The following is a 23423-nucleotide window of genomic DNA, read 5'->3' as shown; positions in this document are numbered from 1 at the left end:
ATGGAACAAGTTACTTACCTGTAACTGTTGTTCTCCAGCATGGGTCTAGCATGGATTCACATGCTCATGAATATTCACATGCGCATGAATATTTCACGCTGGGAATCCTCCGTAACAGAAACAATCAGTTTCAGTTTCATTTCTGAACTGTATTTCTCCTAACAACCAATCACTGAATTCTGGGTCATACTGCCCCTAGCCAATGACTGCCCTCTACCTAAGCCCCTCCTCTGGCAGCCATCTTCAGATTTGGTAACACATAAAGTGACAGTAGGACCAAGAGAATAGCCGCAGAGGAGCCAGAGGGAGGGTTCACATGTGCATCCATGCCAGACCCATGCTGTAGAACAACAGTTACAGGTAAGTAACTTGTTCCTTCTCCAGCATGGGGTCTGGCATGGATTCACATGCTCATGAATAAATAATACATAGCAGTACACACATGCACAACCACGGGAGGTGGCAAGGCTCAACATAAGCATCTCTTACCTCCTCACCAGGCTCACCTTCAAGTGCACAGGTTGCGCAGCACTGCTTGGCCGACTCTGGATTCCTCCCTGGAATCCCTGTCGACGCAGTAGAATCTCGTAAAGGTGTGCGTCGACCTCCACGTAGAAGCCCTGCAGATGTCCAGCAGGGGCACACCAGACAGGAACGCCGCAGTAGCAGCGATCGCTCTGGTCGAATGGGACGGCCAGGCAACGGTCAGTTTGCCAACCAGTGACAATGGGTGATGCAGCCGGAGAGCCACCTGGAAATGGAAGGCCTGGACAGGGCCTTCCGATGGTTCCCGGGCCATGGTTCACAAAGATCTGAGACGTCTTCCAGAAACTCTTGGTGCAGTCCACGTAGAACGTCAGCGCTCTAGCCACATCCAGCGAGTACAAATTCGAAGGCATCGGAAAAAACACAGGCAACACCAAGGGCTCGTTTAGATGAAAGTCAGATGGCACCTTGGGCATCCGCAGTACCACCCTCGCCTCGTGAAAAGTCAATTAAGGTGGCTTACAGGACAGGGCCTGAATCTCACCCACCCGTCATGCATAAGTGATGGTCATGAGGAATGCTGTCTTCCATGACAAAAACATCAATGGAACTGTCTGTATAGGTTCGAATTGGGGGGCCAATGAGCCTAGTCAGTAACACATTGAGCTCCCATGCCGGGGCTAGAGCCTTCACCGGCGGGAACCAACAGAACAGTCCTTTGACGAACACCTTTACCAGACGGTGTGAACCAAGCAACGACTGTCTCGGAGATCTGGTGTAGCGGGAGATAGCCACCAGATGAACCTTGATGGAGGCATGAGCCAGTCCCACCTTGGCCAATGACAGCAAGTATGATAGCGCCTGCGGAGCAGTGACTCATGGGGGGTCGATCTTCTGTGCACAGCACCACACAGCAAACCTCTTCCATTTGTGTCCATAGCATTTTAGAGTAGATGATACCCTGGCCTTAGCAAACACCTACTTGCGGTCTGCCGGTAGATCATAACCCCCGAGTTCTAACGCTGCAGGAGCCAGGCCTTCAGGTTCAGCGATCCTGGGTTGTGGTGCAGAATTGCACCTCCTTCCCTGAGGAGAAGATCTGCGACCACTGGAAGTTTGACTGGAGGGGATGCTGACATGCTGAGAAGGTCGAGGTACCAGATTTGCCTCGGCCACGCTGATGCGACGAGGATCATTCTGCACCGGGACCGTTTGTGTTGATTGATGAGTCGAAGAAGCGACGGCAACAGAGGGAACGGATACAGAAACAGGTCATCCCAGGGGAATGAGAATGCCTCCCCCATGCTCCCCGACTGGAGAAACCTGCTGGCGAACTTCCGGCACTTGGTGTTCGTCGCCGTCACCAACCGATCGATTGCGGATTGCTCTATCTGTGGAACAGGTGGTCCACTTGGTCCTGCCGAAGCTCCCACTCGTGGCAAGAGCGAAGCTCCCTGCTGAGGGAGTCGGCGACTGTGTTTTTTACTCCTGCCATGTGAAACAGAATGAGGAACATCCCCTGGGCGACACCCCAGTGCCATAGGTCCTGCGCCTCTTTGGAGAGCGCTGGTGACCGGGTGCCCCCCTGCTTCCGGATGTAAAACATTGTGGTGGTATTGTTCATGAAGACATGCACCACCTTGCCCTTGAAGGACGGAAGGAACGACTTGAAGGCCAAAACACCGCCTGTAGTTCCAGAACGTTGATGTGCAGGCCTCTGGCATGAAGACTCCCATCCTTCCAGGGAGGCGTCCGTCGGGACGTCTCCTGGTGTGGTGGGGTCTGAAAATCTGTGCCTCCGGACAGATGAGAGCGCACGTCCCACCACCTTATTGCTTGACGGAAGGTCTCATAGAGCGTGTTCCTGTCCTGGATCCTCTCCTGGAAGCTTCCTGACACTTGGATCCAAGGGGTGTCAAGGTACTCCTGCAGTGGGCAGATCCGTAGCCTGCAGAACCGGATGAGGTAGATGCACAACAACATCAGGCTGAGCAGAGACTTGATGGTCCTCACCGTGGCGACCTTCAGTGCTCACAGCCGTTGCACCTTGCCCAGGAAGGCCGCTACCCTCTTCTCCGATGGTGCCGCCAGACATGACACTGTATTCAGATGGGACCCCAGGAACAGCGCGTCCTGCGATGGAGTCAAGCAGGACTTTGCATAGTTCACCAAGAACCCCAGATCCATCAGAAAACGAACTGTCCTCGCCATATGGTCGACAGCGACTCGCCTTGATCTGGCCTGGATGAGCCCGTCATCCAAGCAGGGGTAGATGTGAATCCCTTGCTGTCACAGTTGGGTCGCTACCAGAGCCAGACACTTTGTGAAGACTCTGGGTGCTGATTTCAGTCCGAAGGGAAGGGCCTTGAGTTGGTAATGCACCCCCTGTATGACAAAGCGCAAGAACTTGCGGTGTCACTTGTGAATGGGGATGTGGAATTACGCATCCTCAAGGTCCAGTGACGACAGAAAGTCTCCCTCTTCTAGTTGTCCGAGCACGTGTAGAAGAGTGACCATTCAGAACTTCTGGAACTTGTTCAGCTGTCGTAGGACGAGAATGGGTCTGAAGCCCCCGGTCTTCTTTCGCACGAGGAAGTACCTTGAGTATACTCCAGAGCCCCGGAGTCGCTTTGGAACTAGCTCTATTGCACCTTTTTTTTAACATGGCCCGAGCCTCCAACAGCAGTTGAGGGACGTGGTTTTCTTGCCTGGCCACCAATGGTATTCGGGGACACTTCTGTTGAAACTCTAGAGTGTGTCCATGGGTGAGAGCATCCAGCACCCAAGAGTCGGTGGAGATGGTCTTCCACATGCTGATGAAGTTTGCCAGCCGGCCTCCCACTGGGGTGCACGGGTGGGGGCCCGACGTCCCGGCTGGTTCATTCTTGTTTGGAGGCCGACGGGCTGCCTTGGGGTCCTTGGCGACGGCGGCAACCTCCCCTGAAGGTCTTGGAGAGGCCCCTGTTGGTCTACTGGGCAGAGGATTGGTGGGGGGGGTTGGCGGTAAGAAGAGGAGCCTCCGCCGTAACCCTTTGAAGAACGGGGAGACTTGCCTCCTGACTATAAGGATGGCCGTTACTGCTGGAGCGTGCCCAGGGCACGAGCCATCTCCGTGTCTGCCTTGATGGCTTGTAGAGATTCATCTACAGCCTTCCCAAAAAGATTATCTCTGTCAAAGGGCATGTCCAAAACCCTTGTCTGAACCTTCTGTTGAAAGTTGGTGGCTTTGAGCCAGCTAGGGCGATGAAGGCAAACGCTGTTGCCCATCTGGCGGAACCCCACGTCAGCGATGTCCGTGGCCACCATGATGGCATGGCCTGCCACCACCTCGCCTTCTTGCAGAATCTCCAATGCTTCCGAACTCTTGTCATCGGGGAGGAAGTCCAACAGAGGTGCAAGCTTGAACCACAGCTCTTGGTCGTAGTGCGCTACGTTAGCTATGGTGTTGGTGACCTTGATAGTCATAGCCGCCGAGTAGATAACTCTTCATCCCACAGCATCCAACTTCTTCCCTTCGCTGTCCGGAGGGGTGGACGCTGCCGAAGATGAAGCGCCTGATGACTTCTTCTTGGCTGATGCAGAGACCACCGAGTCCAGCGACGGTTTGGCCCGCAAGCAGTTGGGTGCAGAGTCCGGCACCCTGTATTTCTTCTCTAGGTGGTCCCTCTTAGCTGGGGCCATAGAGGTGTTCTTCATGAGGGACAGGCCCTCATCCCAAATGTCATCCAAGAGTGGGACAGACAGGATGGTCTTTCTCTTTGCCTCGCAACACTGATATAAGAAACTCTCCTTCTTCTTCTCCTCAGGCGCGCGTTGGAAGAGCTCTGCCGCTCTGGAGATCATCGCATGGAACGAGCTGATCTCCTTCCATGGGGAGGATCTGAGCGGAGGTGACGGGAGGTCCACTCCACCTTTGTCGTCTATGTCCATCGTCGACGCTGTGTCAGGATCCGTCTCATCCCTCGGGGAGAGAGATGGTGGTGAAGGGTGGCAAGGAGGTAATGGGTGTCTCTTCCTCTTCTTTGCTGGTGGTTCCCCTGTACCCGGAGGGTAAGCCGCTACCAGAGCCGCGGTCGGGGTCGCCAGCAGATTCAGCATCCTCCTCCGTATTTCGGAGATCTGTGAATGCAGAGTAGAGAGAAGAGAATATCCACTGAGAGATCTCTAGAGGGTAGTTGAGGCGGAGGGCAAACAGGATGCTGGGGCGCAGGAAGAGGGGCAAGGCCCTTGTTGTCCTAAGGCTCTCCATTGCCTTCCTCAATGGTATCTTCGTCATCAGCACCCTCATCATAGGGTGTGATCCCGACCTTTCCATCATTGCCACCCCCCTCCTGGATGGTCTGGAGGCAGGTGAGCTCCTCCTCGTAGGAGATGTCTGTGCCCTGCAGGACCTCCACCCACCCCTTTCTTCGCATCCAGCAGGGATGGTCTCGGGGAGATGACCGGCATCTTCTTCTCCGGGGTATTCTCAATGGACTGGAATGAAGACTCCCTCCTCGCAGGGACACTCTTGCCTTTGTAAGTGCGCCCTGCGGGTCTGCCTCCGCAGGCTTCGAAAGGGATCCCACTACCACCTCGATGGAAGGCGCAGCCTTGGTCGGATGTTCCTGGGCCTTCACGGTCAGGACTGGTGCCTTGTCCTGCTTGGCTTTGGTCGTCCCGGATACTTTGTCCTGCTTGGCCTTCTTAGGGGGAGGGTCGGAGCCTTGGTCACCCTTGGCCTTCTCCGGCAAGGGCAGGTTGGCTTTGGACTTCTCCTTGGCCGTCTTCGCGGGTACCTTGAGTTTTCCTAGATGGTCCTACTTCCTCTTGGATGACGAGCCTGAGCGCTGACTGGTGGCTAAAGTCGCTGGAGACGTCAGACACACCTTGGCCCCCGAGGAGGCCACCGCAACGGCGCTCCCGGTGGCAGTGGACTTATGGTGCATAGCCTTTTGTTGGACCCCCGCAGGCAGGGCGCCATCAAAGGACTTAGAAGCTCGCTCAGCATTCCCGGATCCGGGAGAGGCGTGCTCCTGGGACCAACCCAGTGCGGATACCTTGGCCTGTAGTCACTCCTTCATCCATCTACACCGATCCTTCATCGTGTGAGTCGCGAGTTCATGGCAAAATACACAATCTTCCTCCTTGTGTGTTGGGTACAGTAAAGGCATTGGGAATGTTTATCATCCATATAAACATTCCGCAGACTGAAGTCGGTACAAAGCTTGCAAAGAGATGGGGAATCCTTCTTCTCCTCCGCCATGATCCATGTGGTGTAGGCCTTGAGGAATATTCTGGAAGCCTCCATGAAGAAACTCAATGAAATTCTCCCTTGAGGGGTACTGACAAATCCGAAAAATGGGTCCCCGTTAGTCGGAAGGTTGATCGATGGAGCACAGGTGCTCGATTGACCGAAAAATAGAGTAAAACTCTTTCCAAAAGCGAAAAACACAGTAAAAGCTCGAGAGCTAAGCACGAGGACTCCTAACAGTTGAACGTGCAGTAAAACTCTGAAGATGGCTGCCAGAGGAAGGGCTTAGGTAGCGGGCAGTCTTTGGCTAGGGGTAGTATGACCCAGAGCTCAGTGATTGGTTGTTAGGAAAAATATAGTTCGGAAATGAAACTGAAACTGATTATTTCTGTTACAGAGGATTCCCAGACTGATGACAGGGAATATTCATGAGCATGTGAATCCATGCCAGACCACATGCTGGAGAAGTTTAAAATTGAGTGTTGTGTAATATTATCATCTGCTTGTTTCATTTCCTAGTGTGTGTTTTGGGCCTAGAATAAATACAGTATTTTTGTACTTACATATCTAAATTGAATTATTGTGTGCTTCACTGTGTGGACTCATTGTGGGACCCTGGCCTCACTCACATGCTCCTGAGAATAGCCTTGACTGCTCTGCATGCTTACCTTGATTGCCTTTTGGCTAACAGCTCAGAGTTACTCTGTTCACTATAACTAGTGTGGCCTCCTAAAATCTGTCCGCCCGGCCAGATTCTTGAAATCCACCTTAACAGGCTTTCCCTACCAGAATGTAGTGAATGAGTGATAAAAGAGGGAGTCAAGATCCTATTCATAGAGTCCCAAGACATTATTCATGCTGAGTGAATGGCTCAATAGCCAGTTATCACCCATTTGTGTTTATTAGTGTACTCGCTCATGACAAATATTGACATGGTTCATGGTTTACAAAAAAAGAGCGTATCTCCTGCTGGGTAATAGTTGATGTCTGTACATACTCGCTTTTTCTGTTTGACTAAAATGAGTGTTTTCGCATATACATTGGGCCTCCTTACGAGGCAGCTGCTGATGGAATGAAGGGGGCCGGTACGGGACCGGCCCCCTTCATTCCGTCAGGGCTGATTCTGAGCTTCCCATCGTGGGACCCGGATCCGACGCATGGTAAAACCAGGCGTCATTTCCGGGTCCCGCGAGGGGAAGAGGGAGGTAACAATGGGACACTTATAATACGCCCGTTGTTACCTCCATCACCATTCCCATTGAGCCCTATGGGGGCTCTAATGGGAATGGGGTATGGTTCCTGCAAGGAGGACTTACCGGGTCCTCCTATGTTGGAATGACCCAGTAAGTCCCCATTGCAGAACCCGGAAAAGGAGCCCGGTTTAGAGGCAGCCATGGAGCTAATAGCTCCATGGCTATCTGCAAACTCGTAATGAGGCCCATTGTCTCTTAGTAAGTTATTATGACTTTTAGCTCAATATTTGGTAAACAAGCTTTCCTCTCTCTTTCAAGGATATGGGTTGTTGTATGTGGCTTTCCTTGAAGATATTACAGCCATGATTCAATTTTACATGGGCGTCCAATGACATTCAAAACAGGGTGCTGAAAAGCGGGTAACGTTGTTAGATTTCTAGACACCAAGAATAAGGGACGTGTTTGAATCAAGAATGGTGCTGAGGCGGGCCACAGTGGACAAAGGGATCTGTTGCCTCCAACAGTGTGCGATGCTGCCAAGGATTTTACCAGAGGTTTTAGGGGGTATGGGTGGTTTGATTGTTCATGCTAAGTCCAATTGATGGGATGCTTCCTGGTAAATCTTGGCAATGTGACGGTGCAGAATCATGTTTATTTTTTATTTAGTTTTGACATTTTTGTAACGCCCAGACCCTAGGGTATCATAGCGTTTTCTGCAGGAGCAGATAGAAATCCTAGGGATTTGGCTTGTGGACACTTGGAAGGGGAGGGAAATTCCTATAGGAGCAGCTCTACTCACAACATTTTTAAAAAAAACATATTGGGCCTCATTAGGACCCTGGCGGAGAGGGTATTACGCCAGCGTAGTGCATGGCGTACCTCTCCGCCATACTACGAGTTCCCGTAGCGCCATGGAGGTTTTCTCCGCCTGGTTTTACCAGCCGGAGAAAACCATGGCGCTACGGGACCTCGTTGTTAATTACGCCACCGTATTTTACGGTGGCGTAATTAACTCCTTCCCCACTCCCATTATACCCTATGGGGCAAAAATGGGAATGGGGAAGGGCAGAATGGGGATTGGGGATTTACCGCTCCGCCGAGGTCGGAATGGGGCGGTAAATCCGCCAACCCCCATGGCGCTATCGGCGGCTTTCCGCCATGCTTCGCGGTGCATTTAGCACCGCGAAATCCGCCTGGGTCGTAATGAGGCCCATTGCCTCCAAGCAATCCCAGATCCTATGTCTCTCTGTGTAAGATCTGCAAACTCATAACTGTAAGGCCTGACACATGATTTCCTAAAGACCTCCATGATCCAGGAGCATTACTGCAAATGTTCTACTACTTTAGACCAGAGAGCTTGCAGTGCAGATCATCCTGCCATAATGATCCAATCTCTTCCGTGCCCTATTCAAAGGCACTGGATGAGGGATGCATTGTACTGCCTAAGGGAGAAAGCGGGTGTCAAAGGATCTGAACAGGCTCGGACTAGCCTATCTCACAATAAGGCAATGCCCCTAGTGCCAACCTAAGATTCTAGGATGGGCCAGATTTTTTGTCACAATGGGACAGCTTCAGACCTTGCATATATGGTTTGAAATGCATTATGTTCAGCATATTGTACCTAAAGACGCATTCTTTGCTAGTATTCAGTCTGTTATGAAAAGTGCTGAATTGTAGATAGTTGGCCACTTTTTCGTTGTGCCTGGACCAATTGTATATCCCAGTCCAAGCCTAGATCTGAACCAGGCCTTGATGTCAAGTACTGCTTGGACACCAGCGATTTCAGTAAGGAATTCTTCATTGATTGATTGATCCATTAAGTTTTAGTAGGGGAAGGGGCATTTAAAACAAAATGACTGGATGCAAAATATTCCATCTGAGGACCTTTTCTCCCAAATTCACAATTGATCCTAGAGAAATGCTCCTGACGCTCTGATGTGGGGCGATAACACGAGAGTTTGCCTAAGCAGATATTTATTTTGAATGGATCGGGGTCATCTTGACACGGCATTCTTTTCACTGTTTATATATATTGTTGCTATCCCTTCAACTCCCAGCTTTCTGCACGTCTGTAACCATATCTAGATGTTTTCTTTTCTTTTAAAGCCTTTTGTAAGGTTGCCTACAAAAAGAATGCCGCAGTTGGATGGCAAGCCCCCTTGAAATAGAGAAGGGAAGCATAGATTCTACCTTTGAACATGAGGGAATCAGTAATTTAACTGTGATTCAGGGTCTCTTCAAGGAGGCCCTCCTCTAGTCAGTTGTTTTTCAGAGGGTGCAATAGGGTGTCTTCTCTTGCGCACATAGACTGAGTAATGGGTTGTTTTTTAAGGCCCGGAAAGTTTTGGTTTCATTATTTACCAGTACTCAGATTCGAAGCGGTCGTCATCAGCTGGCAGACAGTGATAACCACCATCTCATGTCAGCACCCTGAGCCAATTCTGAAAGCAGCTGAATCCGTAACTCATGTAGCAATAGGAAAAATCAAAATAATGATGCATCAAAATACAAAAGTCCTGCATACCACAAAACTGTGTTTGAGCAAAAATAGCAACTCAAATTTAAAGGAACAAATACTTAGTAATCTGAAATATGAAAAAACTACCAAGAGTAAAAACCTGAGGAAAATGATAATTTAACACTCTCAGTAGGATGTAGAAATTATTGAGTGCCTGTGGAAAAAGTAAAAGTGAAACGGTCTCCAGGAGATGGAGTTTAAACTGCCTTTTTAGCGAAAGTGTTACACTTTCCAAACAAATTGACTCAACGTAATGATGCGAATAGACAAGAGAACACCATAAAGTGTTTGCACAAGTACTTGTGGGCTTCTCCCTGCTGCCTAGGAAGGCAACAGCTCATTAATGTGCAGGCTTCAGCCGGAAAACCCCTGCACCAAGTTTATTCGCTGCCTGACACAATCCAGCAATTGTTCCACTTCACCAAATGTACTAATCAAAGAATTAGAGTAAAGAGCAGATTTAAAGAGAACAGAGAAAGAGGGGCTCAGGGAATGGTGGGTGTACATAATAAAAAGAATGAGGGGAGAAAATGGGCAATATATGAACTAAGATGTGTGTGTGTGTGTTCTACAAGGGCAATGGAAGAGGAACGGAAAGTTAAGGTAAAGAAGGCTAATCTCAATAAAGCAAAAGGAAGAAGAAACCATTGACATGGCAAGAAAAGGAGAGAAACAGAGTAAGAGAGGAGAAAGAGTAATGCGCAGAGATAATCCATACAAAGGAAATGCATGAGGAGGGACATGATAGCAGTGTCAGTATAAACGAACATGGATGCTTGATGGTGTGTGGGGTTGGAGACTGGATGAGTGGGTAGATGCTTGAGAACATGTGCTGAAACATGTGGGTGGGCGCTTGGCTATGTTTGCGGGATGTTGTGTGGGGTTTTGTTGACACGTATCCGTGGACGATGGAGCAGATCGTGTGGCAGGCATCGGCTGAGATATATGTTCCTAGTGGATGCATATGTGGATGGGTTTTTAGACATGTATTGCACATGTGAAGAGTGATAGTGTATACATGTACGAATGTAAGATGAGATGGGTGGAAGGGTGGTGACGTACATCTGAAATATTTTGTGTGATGAGTGACGTTTCTGAGTGTATGAGAGGGTTACAGAGTGAACATGTGCAGGTGGGCCATTGAGTGGATGGGTCACAACAGTTTCATTGGTTTGATGAGTTGGAATGTGTAAGTGAATGGTTAGGTTGATGACTGGATAGATGGTTGGGTGTCTTTAAAGTAGTATAGGTGAAACCTTATTTCAGAAACTGTTAGGTGCAAACCTATTCAGAAAGGGTTTCAGCAATGACAGCTTCAGTATTACTTGTTCCAACGTTGTGCAAACTCAGCAGTGACACAAGGCAGATCTTTCATTGACATACGTATCGCATTTGCAGCAGAGCATAAGCATTGCGCTGTGGGCTAGGCTGTGCATAGTGGGTGCCTGTATTTCTTCTCGCTTCATGAAGCAGCGTGGATGAGAGCCAGCAGAAGCACTGTAACCAATCTCTTAAGCGTATGCGTCTAGATACCTCTGGCTTTTGTGCGCTATATACATACAAAATAAAATAAATAAATAAAGCATGCAGGCAAGGTGTTCATGCGCGGTGCACTGAAACCTCCATGCTAGCCTGAAACTCATTAAAAGAGCACTGTGGTCTATTCCTGCATTGGCAAAGCGGCTGCACAAACACCCAGGCATCTCTTGCTCTGAGGGGTTTGGCGGTGTAAGGCAGGCCCTGCTGTGCAGGAAGCTTGCTGGCTGTTACCTGCCGATGCGCTCTCCTCTACTGCAGGCTGCGGTAGGATGACTTTATCGGCTGCTGTGGGAGAAAATGGCGGTGAAGTGTGAGCAATGTACCACTGGGGCGCTTTTTTAGGTTTATACTGAGACACCTTCCATACAACAGGTTTGTGAACACCAGAATTCTGATTACATTATCAATTGCAGGCTACTGTTAAGGTATGGCACACGACTACACATATGCACTCTTTTCATTTTGGCCAAACGCCTTAACCAGTAGCAGAGCACCTTAAATATCACGTGATAATCCCAAAGACGAGCTGTGCACCACTCTCCAAAAAACAGGTACTCTGCAAACGCAGGTTTTTAACAGTTGACAAGTATAGAGTGAGGTCCAATGTGAGGTCCAAGTCCAAGACAGTGAAAATGGCAAATGAAGCATCAACAATCATTCAATTGAAACAAGACACTGGGTTCGAAGGAGTTGTGAGGGAATTGCACATCTGTGAAGAACACACAACACTAAAAAGGAGTAATTATCCTACAACACAGGTATGCGGAGATCCCCCTTTCTTCTCCCTTGTCCAGCCTAAAAGTATTCAAAATGATGTCCTAGATTTTGTATTGCTGTTTCCTAAACATCAGAGGCAGTTTAGGGCATATCCCTGTTAAGAAAGCGTTCCTAGAAGTTAGGAAAGCTGTGACAGGGCAAGTAGGGCAACACATTTAATTTTGCTTAGCATTGTTTGTAGCTATACTAGGAACAAACTATATCTTAATCTTCTGCAACAACATCACCCAAATGGTAATTATGCCTACTGTGTCACAGCAAGCATGGGAAATGCTCTTGAAAAGAATCAAGTGAGAAAATGTGGGAGTGCAAACCAAAGCTGTTTACTTGAGGTTGCAGAGGTGGTAATAACACATCTGTTCTGCACACAAGAGCATTTCTTTTTATGGGCTCTTTTTTAGCCCACACCAGTACCTCTACCTTCACAGCTTATGCCGTTACCTCACAACACCACATCATCCTGGAGAGGATATCTGCATTTTATTTTGTTTAATATGCAGACAGCCCAAGTTTGCGTATTATGGGAGATCATGCAGGGTCGGATTGCTTTGTGAGCTACAGATCATTTACAGATCATTTACTCCCCAGAATGCACCTGTGCATTTGGTAAATGCAATAGAAAACACTGCTATTTGCTCATTCTCATTACCTGTGTCCATTTCAGGGAGGATGTGTGCCAAAGTGATACATATAACTGAGATAGTGAATACTGTGATCAATTTCAGGGATGCTTGGGCCAATTTGGTCAATTGAAAGAAGATATGGATACATGTTGTACCTTTTCTCAATTTCAGAATCATTTTTCATCCGGGAGATTTAATTGGGACCCTTGTGAATTTTACAGGGCTTGGGCTGTCTGGATAGGAGCGGTCACGAGCAAATGATAAAGAAATAAATTGGTAGCACCTGCGCGTTACTTACATGGCTTCAAACATCTGCTGAGGCACTCAGCTTCTGTATCAAATCTATTTCCATTACCGCCGCACCCACCATACCAAACCTGGGTGCAGATCCCGCTCTTGCTGTCATAGAACCATTTAACCTCATACTCCTTGCACTGGGTGCCCATGTCAAAATCCATCACACAAGGATCTGTCAAATCTGAATTTCAAAACGGGCAAAAAGTTAAAATTTGAATAAGCAGCCACCGTAAAAAAAAAATAAAAAAAACGTAACTCTGAAAAGACTATCCTATCTATCATTGGGCGCTTTTTCATGTTTTACCCCACATAGTGCTGCCTGCTCATGGGCGCTTTATGGTCCACATTGCCGCGGTGAACTGGCCTGTAGGACATTTTGTGAAGTTTTCCATCTGGCCGGTTCCTCTAAAAGGCTACTCGGGCAATGGAACAGCCTGCAGTGTGAGTGACTCTGCACCAGGCCTCCTGTCCTTTCTTCCCGTGCCCTAAAAGGTCCCAGCCTGATGTGAAATCTCCTGAGTTCCCTACAGATTAGTGAGCCCCTGCCACAGTACACCACCGCTGTGGAATCGTAGATGTCTATCCCTTCCCAATCACTTTGGCTGTAACAGGAAGCGATCGTACAACTACAGGCCTGCCTCGAGCGGCCCTGCTTGTTTACCGCGGATTGTTCCTTCCTTGGAATTGTTGACAATTGAACATATTACAAAACCAGGAAGTCAAAAGCATATCCACCTGGGGTCATGTGACAAGTGCCCAGGGGGATCTCTGGGTAATCTATGTTGTTACATTGATTTCGTATCTGGGCCTTGTATTAGCTTTAAACATAAAAACCTGCAGGTGGCAGCAGTCAACAGTAACATTGTGTGACCCACAGAAGCTTCATGAGAATAACTAACGGTGCATGTCAGAGTTGCAACTGAGATGGCAACTAAGACTACCAAGACTGGCCCTCTAAAAACGGTCTATGATTTGGTGTATATGAAAAAAGAAGCATGCTTGAAAACGTTCTCACAGTTTAGCGTTCAGCCACGAGAAGGAGCCTTACTGGGGACATCAACACAGGCAGATTCACCCTCTGCTGGGACAGGGCTTACACATTCCTGGAGCCCTTGAAACAAATGGAGCCAATGTGCCTCTTTCACATGTCAGTTTGCAGTATTCAGCGAGGCTTTATTGTATCAAAGTGGCTCTTTTTGTGTTTTGATGCCCCCAGGAATGAAAGGTTAAGCAGTGCCTCAAATATGCCAATATTTGTGGACCCTTGGAGTCCCAAATCCGATGTGGAAAACTCTGCATGTTCTCAGTCCCAGGGGGCTCATGCCCAGTTAAAGCCCAGATGGCAGACACATCCTAATCAGAGATGTAGACCAGCTCCCTTCTCCCAGGAGAGTCTGGAATCTGTCAGCTCCCAGAAAGCAGCAGTCCTATAAGGTATTTATTTATTTATTTATTTATTTATAACACGCCAAAAGCCACAGGCATCAGGGCGCACACCAAGACACAAGACAGAACAGCCAGCACAGGAAATCAAGAGAAACAAATATGGAATACATTAAGTTCTATTCAAACAGTAATGCTTTCAGGTGTTTCCGAAATGAGAATAAATCATTTTCCTACCGAAGTTTTAAAGTTAAGGAGTAGCACGCTTTGGGTGCCAGCGATCAAAACGATCTGTCACTACGGTGAGCCAGTTTCGTTTTAGGACATGAAAGCAGCCAGGAATCAGTGGACCTTAGAGCTGTAATCCACTTGTATAGAGTCAGTCTGTCTTTAAGGTAAACAGGGGCATTGTCATACACATATTTCTGTGTTAAAGTAAGAATTTTGAACTGCATCTGGGCAGCCACTGGCAGCCAATGTAGTTCCTTTCTTATGGTAGCTATATCTGATTTCCGAGAAAGGTTTTTGACAATGCAGATAGCATCATTTTTAATCACCTGAAGTGTGTGAATGCATCTTATGTTTGCCCCACCCAAAAGAGTGTTACAATAATCGATTATTGGAAGAACTGTGGCCCGTGCAACCACTGTACAGTTTTGTACGGAAAGGAACAGTTTTATCTGCCTCAAGAGCTTTAAATGATATTGGGAGTATTTTTTAAATATAATTAACATGTGTGTCCATCCCCATTGAGGCCTCCAAATATACACTCAATGCGTTGCCTCTTTCCAGCACAGGAATAAAACAATTCTCGTCTGAGAACTTTAATCCGATGTAAGTTTTTTCCTCTCTTGTGTAGACCCAAATATCATAAGCTCTGTTTTACTGCCGTTAAAGCACATCCAATTGGACGATATCCACAGTTTGATGGTTTGGCAGTTAAGAATCAACCTTTCGGCATGTGTCCTATATGTCCCATCCGACTCAAAAATGAATTGTGTTTCATCGACGTAGTTGGTAAATTGCACACCCATATTGAAAAGAAGGTTGCAGAGTGGCTTGATGTATATATTAAATAATGCAGGCGACACACAAGCACTGTTGTATTGTGCCTGTCTGAGGTAAGGTAGCTTGTGATGTCATTGGAATGTTACTGCGTGGATGATGGAATGTTCTGAGTGAGTGTTCTGTGTTGTGGCAGTTACAGCTGGCTGGCCCTGGGTGATGGGAGCCGGTGTTTGTCTCAGCTTATGTCCTTAATGTCTTCATGTGGAACTGTAACCATTAAGCTGGAAATAAACTTACATGAAGTGAACTTAAAGAGCCTGGAACCTGCTTTTTAACAAGCACCTTGTGGAACCCTGTATTATATCAGGGATGAGGCAGATAATGCATTACCCCAAGGCACGGTAGATCTCCTGTTGCTTAGGAATGATTGAACCCATTGGATAGCATTCCCTGAACAGTTACCCACTGTCTTACAGAACAATCAGGAGGCGTTCATGATCTAGGAAGTCCAGCAGAATCAGTATCCCCGCTTTCCCTCTGACCATGATATTCAACATATTGGATTTTAATTCCAATAAAGCACTTTCAGTGCCGTGATGTGCTTGAAATCTGGATTGCCTAGTGTGTAAGATAGAGGCAGTTTCCAGGTACGCTTGAATTTGCATCCTGGCAATGTTTTCAATCACTTTAAGCAAGAAGTAAGAATTTGTGATTGGTCTGAAGCTGGTTGTATAAAACGACCTCAATGCCAGTCACCATAATGGGTCGGAACGTGAATTCCAACTGGTTAAGGATGTGTTTTAATTCCAGATGCATATTATTAGAATCAAAAAGTTGATCTGCAATTGCATTTTTGTGTAGTCAGAGTTGGATGAAAGAAAAGGATGTACTTGAACTTCAGGTAGACTCTTTACCTCTTACACAGGTGGGGGTATCCATAGGGTGCAACATCGGTGGCTGCCCTGTGCTCTGGTACGACTAAGATTGATTCCCCTGGTGCGAGGGGGTGAACTAAGACTTTGGCAGCGGCTTAAAAGGTTAAGGAATATAGGCCTAGCTCCTAACCCACAGGGTGTTGGAAACTACCGTGCCTGGACTTTGATGCACAGTTGCAGCAACACAGATGCAGCAGTGCATGCCTGCTTCCTTGCACAGAGTTGTGGAATCTGATGTGCCCACACTTTGCCGCGCAAGATACACGAGTCCAAGCAATGCATTACATTATGGGACTGGTCCTGAACAGGGAGTGTTTATTAGGGTGGCACCAGCATTGCTCACACTGCTGTACGGACTGCACAGAAAAAAAAGTAGTACAGTCCCAGTCCCGCACACGGGGTGAAGGAAACCACTGTACACTTGCTGTTAAAGAAGTACCTGTGCAGCAGTGCCAGTGCAGACGTGCTGGTGCAGCAGTACAAGCCAACTGGTACAAGGGCTTCAGCAAGGATCTGGTTCTTCACATGTAGTGGCCCAACCTATGGTTACCACATTTTGCTGCAAAGGAAGCAGCAGTACTAGTGCAGCAACCAGCAGTGCATGGCATGTTAATTCCATAGTACCCCACCCCAGATACCCTACTGTGGATGGACAATCAAATCAGGTGTATTGTGTTTCCATCTCTCATGTACCACATGCGCCTCTATCTTTTATACAGAACTAGCAGAGGATGGCACACGGCTCATTAGCTCACTACACCTGATGTCACAGTCCGCCATCAACCGATAACAGGGCTAATCCATGACATCACCGTTCAAGCCAGGCAGGGGTGAAGTCCTAAAAAAAAGTGGGGGACTCATTAACATACCAATTGAATGTGGTGTCACCAAAAATTAGAATATCAAGGTGCCGTCTGAAAAAAGTGGGAGGATTCCATCCACCCGCATGTAGCCTCGGCTTGAGCCCTGAATGCAGATTTTGTGTGCTTCCTTGAACAACACAAATGGCTGGACACCCCTTAACTACAGGCTAGACGGATCCGCTCAGAACATAGCAGAGTACATGGGGACTGATGGATGAGCTACAAGCATATTTCATGGCATCTCCAAGGCATTGCTGGAAATTAAATCATACCAATTTATCAGTGTGGTACTACAATGTGTCTATCATACACAATTTGGAGAGACATAAAAAACTTGATCATTTTGAGAGCAAAGAACTACACAAAGCTCTGAGGTAAACTGTGTGCAATACACCTCAGTTCTAAATAAAGGTTAGGGCAAGCCAAGCCCTAGGCTAAGTGCAAAGATGGCGAGAGATGGCTGGGTGACATAAGCTAGAGAAGCATGTGGGCGTGAGAGAGGTTTTAATAAGCAGAACGTGCAAAGCAGTGGCAAAAAACAGTGGCTACAAGCGACCACAGGCATATTCTACAAAGCAAATCTAGGCAGGGACCTAGGCGTGCCACCATCAAGGGCTCACCAGGGAGGCTCAGGGGCTCACCAGGGAGGCTCAGGATGGCCTGGGAGGCAGCAAAGCTGGCCCAGTTAAGGGGGTGGGTGAATTTGCCTGGTAAGGCATACAAACTGGAGAAACAGCATTTAATCTGTATAGTGTGTTGGCTTAAGGCCATGTTTAGAATGTTGTGTTTAGTTTTCATTGCACCAAGAAATTGGCTGTCTCAGCCCAACAAATAAGTGGCTACCTAAAAACAGGCAAGTACTCCCCAAAAAATAAAATATTGAGAAAAATGCTCTCAAATAAGAAACAGTAAATAACAGTCTCCTAGGAATCTAGCCTCGCGGATTTCACTCACATAGCTAACCCGGTACCTGCAGAGCAGTTCCTTGGGAAGGAGCTTTGATACTATTTCTGGCTGATCTGAAAAGGAACTTTAAATTAAAATAAATGCAGCAGCTTTTAATTTGCATGAATTACTGAGTGTAAAAAAAGTATAGCCTACAAAAAGATATCTGTTTTAGAGTTAAAATCTAAATTAATTAATAATTTTATTGTTACTCGCTTGGAAATCCCCCACACTGAGAATGGAAATTGCTTTTCAATTCCGTAAATAATCATTTTCATCGCAACTTCTGAAAACGGAGAGTAAAAAATACAACATTGTATCTGGACCCTTGGGTTTTCTGTTCACACTGACCTTCTTTTGTGTGTTGTAATTGTAATTGGTTATTTATAACGTGCTTAATACCTAGAGGTTTCTAAGCACGGACTCAGGGATCGAAACTGTGTTGCTCCATGTCGTGATGCCCCTGAGCTATCCTCCTGAGACTAGGAGTTTGACCATGTCTTTGGATGCTTTCTGAAAAGCTCATGTGGGAGAGGAGGAGGGAGTGAGTGTACTTGCCCCGAGAGTGTTATCTCTAGGCTGTTGGTAAGTAATATCATACAAAAATGTGCTGAAGGAACGAGAAGTGAATCATGGTTGCTCAATAAACTGCAATCCATGAAACAAACACAGTTTGACGTTTCTATCTCCTGTGAACCGAAGAAAGGTAAGCCCGGCCAAGACATTAAATTAAACTGCATCCTACTCAAAATCAATTGCACAATGCTTTGAGCCTGTTACCCTGACAAGGGAGAGGCCGCAGGCTCCAGGGTACAGACTTCCCACAGCAGATTGATACCTCCTAAACTGCTTTTGGAAGTAGGCTGCCTTTTCTTAGTCTGTTCTACCAACTGCTTACTTTCCAGCCCCTGCTTCATGCAGCAGGCAAATCTGCGGACGAATTGAGTTCAAAACGGATTAGTACAACTTAATTGTGCAGTGGTCCTCGATCTAGTCTCTTGAAATTAGATTCCCTTTACTGCAGTTAACTAGAACTAAAATCATCCCATCCCCACGATAATGATATTGTGCCAGACTCATGTTCTGTGTTGGTACTGGTGGGTGGAGATCTTGGGGCCAGCTGTTTGGCCCTCTACCCACCAACATCCTTCACCCCCACACTCCTCTCGTCCCTACAGCCACAGGTTTGGGGCTTGGGTGAGGCCGCAGGAGCGTTGCTAGGTCTGGAAAAGATCCAGAGCTACATTCATGTCGGTACTGTCAGGACTCAGGCGTAGCTAGCCTTTAGATTGTAGCTCCTGAGCTTCTATCCGGGGCTACAACCAAAAGACCCAGCGCTATATATCCCCAATACCCCCCCTAGCGCCGCATCTGGGTGAGGGAAGAATGCTCACTGCAAACATTTGCAGCTTTTACATGTAAACAAGCCCTGCTTGTAAGTAACTTTCTTGCTCATGTCCCTGCCCCCATGGGATATCACTGTTCTGTGTCCTATGTTTACTTTGGCAAGATGTCTCTAACTTGCCATGCTATGTATTGTTTATGTCTCACAGTGCTAAGGTGTGAGGGGGGGGCAGGCAAAGCTGCCCAGCCGCAGCAAGCCTCCTGTGAGTCACAACCAGAATTAAGCAACCAAGCTCATCAGACAAGATAATTTTGTCCACCCACGGTTTCATACGGGAAAGAAGAGAGGTCACAGGGCCACAATAAAGCAAAGCAGATGCCTAGAGCACCTACAATAAGGGGGCACCCTGATGGGCCTTTTTTCATCCTAAAAACACCATGTATCTGCTGGAGTGGGCGGACCCTGCAATGATTCCTTATGAGAATTCAGGGTGAACAAACAAAATCGCAGAGCTCCAAACCAAAATAGAAGATAAACGACAACAACTTACCAGTAGCAAGCTCACTAACCCCAGTACACTGCTGTCCACTGACTCGAACATAGGTTTCACATTCAAAAAGGTAACGATACCGGAAGTACAAAAAATGATAGCCTCTTTAAAACCCTCTAACTTCAAAGGGGACAGCTGCCCTGCCCAGATAATAAAAGACGCAGTCAGAGATCTATTCTCTTTCATCGCTAAACTAATAAACCTGTCCTTCTCCACTAACTCAGTCCCCAGCAACTTGAAACAATCATGGGTTCTCCCCCTTCTAAAAAAACAATCTTTAGACCCTGCCATGCCCACTGATTACAGACCCATCAGCACGGTCCCATTCCTGCTAAAAATTCTTGAGTTGCCTACCTGCAAATTCAGGATTACCTAGAGACAAACCAGCTGTTAGGAATACGTCAATCTGGTTTTAGACCTCAACATGGAACAGAAACTGCCCTTGTTGACCTTAAAAGCCAGATTGATGAAATTAAAGACAAAGGTAACACCGCCATCCTACTCCTTTTAGACCTTTCAGCGGCTTTCGACCTGGTGATCACAAAATCATTTGCAACCACCTATCCTCCGCAGCTCATTTCTCCTCCTCTGCTGTCATGTGGATACAATCCTTCTTGGCTAACAGAACCATGAGGGTTTTCTCACCAGCAGCCACAGCAGACCCCATCCCTATCACCTGTGGGGTCCCACAAGGCTCCTGCGTTTCGCCCACTTTGTACAATATATTTACAAAGCCACTCTTTGACAAACTGGACCATCTGGGTGTCACCTACACAAATTACGCAGATGACACCCAGATACTCCTCACCCTTTCAACTAACTACAATGCCGACGTCATCCAGATCAACAAAATGTTCTCCATCATTCAGGCCTGGATGGCCACACATGGCTTATGCCTTAATGATGAGAAAACTGAGCTTCTCCTTGTCGGTACAACAAATAACTTGTTGAAACTCAGCCCCAACTACAACAGCTTTATCATCGATGGTAACATCATCCCCATTGTCAAAAGTGTGAAAACCCTTGGTTTCTAGCTTGATGCTAACACTAACCTGTCCAAACAAATTAACATGACTGCGTCTGCCACTGCCTACACGGGTAAGCTGATCAGGGCATGCAGACCATTCCTGTCCACTAATAGTTGCCTTACGTTGGCCAGGGCTCTTATACAGTCCATACTGGACTACTGTAACAGCCTCTACCTATGCGCAAACCAATCCATAATCAATAAACTACAGGTACTCCAAAACAACGTGCTGCAAGCAGCCTTAAACATACCCAGCCATGAGCATATCTCCACCACCAGAAAATCATGCAAATGGCTTTCTATCCAACAAAAAATCGACTTAAAAACCATCTGTCTTACAAACTAAACCAGCTAGCCCCACCTTATCTTACCAACAAATTCACCCTGAAATCTACTACCAGAATCAGTAGATCCACTAACACATTATGCCTAACAGTGCCCAGATTCTCCCTAAAAAGAGCTGGAGGATCCAGCTTCACGGTCCTTGCCTCCCAACTCTGGAACACCCTACCACTCAACATTAAGTCCATCGAATCCTTTCAATCTTTTAGAAAACAGGTTATTAGTTGGTTACTGGATAAAAACTAACATTTTCCATCCTCTCTTCCCGTGCCTGACGACACAGCCTATTTATTAATTATGCTCCTTACCTGCATTCTGTAGAATGTATATCTGTAATCTGTAAACTGTATATAATGTACTATGTAAACTGTATATAATGTACTTGTAACCGTGTCCCAAAACGCCCTTTTACTTCTGGGTCTGGAGCGCTATATAAGTAAATAAAACAAACAAACAAACAAACAAACATAGACGCTCTTAGTTACATTTGAAATCAATGAAAGGAAGGGAGAATGGAAATGGGACTACGCTTGAAACAGAATATTTTTTCGGGGTGTAACCAACTCTGGGACAAGAAAGGAAAATATACAGAGTCATGTGAAATTACCAGGAAGCAGTATTGAGGTGTTTCAAATACATCTCTCCTGCCGCTATCTGGTAGGTCTCTTCTAAGAATTCTTGATAAAGCAAAATTACCGCCAGCGAAGCAAAATTAGTGGAATTCACCAACAATTGTGCTTCATCAGTGGATTTTTTCAAATTGTTCCACTTTTCAGAACATTTTGTTATCCAATTTGAAATGTCATTATTGCCCAACATTTTGGAATTTTGCCTGAAATGTATACCAGTTAGGGTGACAAAGCATTTGGCAGCACTGAAATTTCAGCCAAAAATCCAAAATGTGAGCATTTTTTTTTATTTCAGAGACAAAATGATATAACTTGTCAAAGCGGGTGGATTGTGCTCAAAATTCACCAATTTCTCTGAATAGGGATGTTCAGGCATTTTTTCCACCTTATAGAACCAATTACAATAACAGAGCAGAATCATAGACTGAAAATAAACCAATCTACTTGTGAGATAGAGGTGAAAATGTGAAGTGGGGTTATGACGAAGAGGAGGGTTACTGGGAGAAGTCGAAAAAACATGTTTTGACAAAAACATATTTCATTTTCTTCCTTGAAAAATCGCATTGTAAGTTACTCCTCATGGCACTCTGCGTGTGTCTGCAAAATCATATTGTGCATTTTCCAAACTTGCTGTGCTGTCCATGTTTCTGCAAAATGAATTGTAATCTGCCTTGTGAGGAATTTCAGTGCAGTTATGTCAGATGCCAGCTCATATGTTTTCACTACTACAGACTCGTGGCCCCATTTACCCCAGCCATCGGCTCAATATGTACTTCAGCAAAGCCTTGGTGCCCAGGTACCACGATGTTAGCAGATGGCACAACATCAATGAATAATTATGACTATTCAAGCAAGCATTCTGTTTTAATGTATATGCCTGCGATGGCTGCCCCAACACCATTTAGAGTTTAAGAGAAATCTGATTGATAGAATCGTTAAGCTGTTACTTGCCGTGACAAATAATGTGGGTTTTGTTATATGCTCTTGTAATTTATTCAGCAAACTGCTGCCATTTGCATGGTCTCCACAAGTCATGATGCATCTGAAGAAGAGTGGGGTAGGTTTAGGTTAGTGTGAAGAGTAGGAAAATGGAAGAAAGCTTTGCTGTTATGTTTCTGAGTGAAGGCTGGAAGTACTAGGAGCTCAATGTGCAGGTCTGTTTCTAGGTGTCTTGTGTCAAAAGCATAGAGGCATGTGTGTCCATAGAGAAGACTTGCCTGCCCATCATGCTTGCATAATTTACCGGGGACTATGCTATGCAAGTTGATTACAGAGATGACGTGTTCTCTTGTTTGATGTTTTTGGGAGGATTATATAATTGCCATGTGTGAGTGGCTTCGTTGGTATGCATATAGTGTGATCATTGAGGTTGAGAAGTTTAGTGCAGGGAGGTTAGAGGAGGGCCTTGTGGGCAACTTGGAGCAGCTGGTGGGGTCATACTATCATCTCAGTATTAATGCCCCTCTGGTGAGGTGCATTTGAGGAGAGGCCCCCTGCAGTGGGCTGGTATCCCTGGCAGTGGGGAGTTCAGAGTAGGGATTCCAGAGAGTCTTGGAAAGGTCCCTAGGAACAGCTCAGCATGCTACAACGTCAAGATACGATATCCAGGAGCCAGTCAAATGAATAACACTGGGCATCAAAGTGAAAAATAAGGAGGGCACTAATGGGCTTGGGGATCAGTTGGCAAAAGCACACTCGGACACCAGAGAACAAAAGCTCAGAGGGGCAAC

The 23423-nt window shown here is 46.7% G+C and overlaps 1 protein-coding gene across 1 annotated transcript in view; it reads right to left on the bottom strand.

The window, feature by feature from the left end:
- Positions 1 to 23423, bottom strand: part of COL6A3 (collagen type VI alpha 3 chain) — a 270362-nt gene that overhangs the window by 28744 nt on the left and 218195 nt on the right. The window contains exons 44-45 of the mRNA XM_069615983.1: positions 12668 to 12847; positions 11201 to 11254 (exon numbers count right to left, since the gene is read on the bottom strand). Coding sequence (XP_069472084.1) covers positions 11201 to 11254; positions 12668 to 12847 — 234 coding nt within the window. The remainder of the gene's footprint in view (positions 1 to 11200; positions 11255 to 12667; positions 12848 to 23423) is intronic.

The sequence above is a fragment of the Ambystoma mexicanum genome, chromosome 9 (assembly GCF_040938575.1).
Source record: "Ambystoma mexicanum isolate Mex_15411 chromosome 9, UKY_AmexF1_1, whole genome shotgun sequence".
Lineage (NCBI taxonomy): Eukaryota > Metazoa > Chordata > Amphibia > Caudata > Ambystomatidae > Ambystoma > Ambystoma mexicanum.
This window is presented reverse-complemented; position numbering and strand designations above follow the sequence as displayed.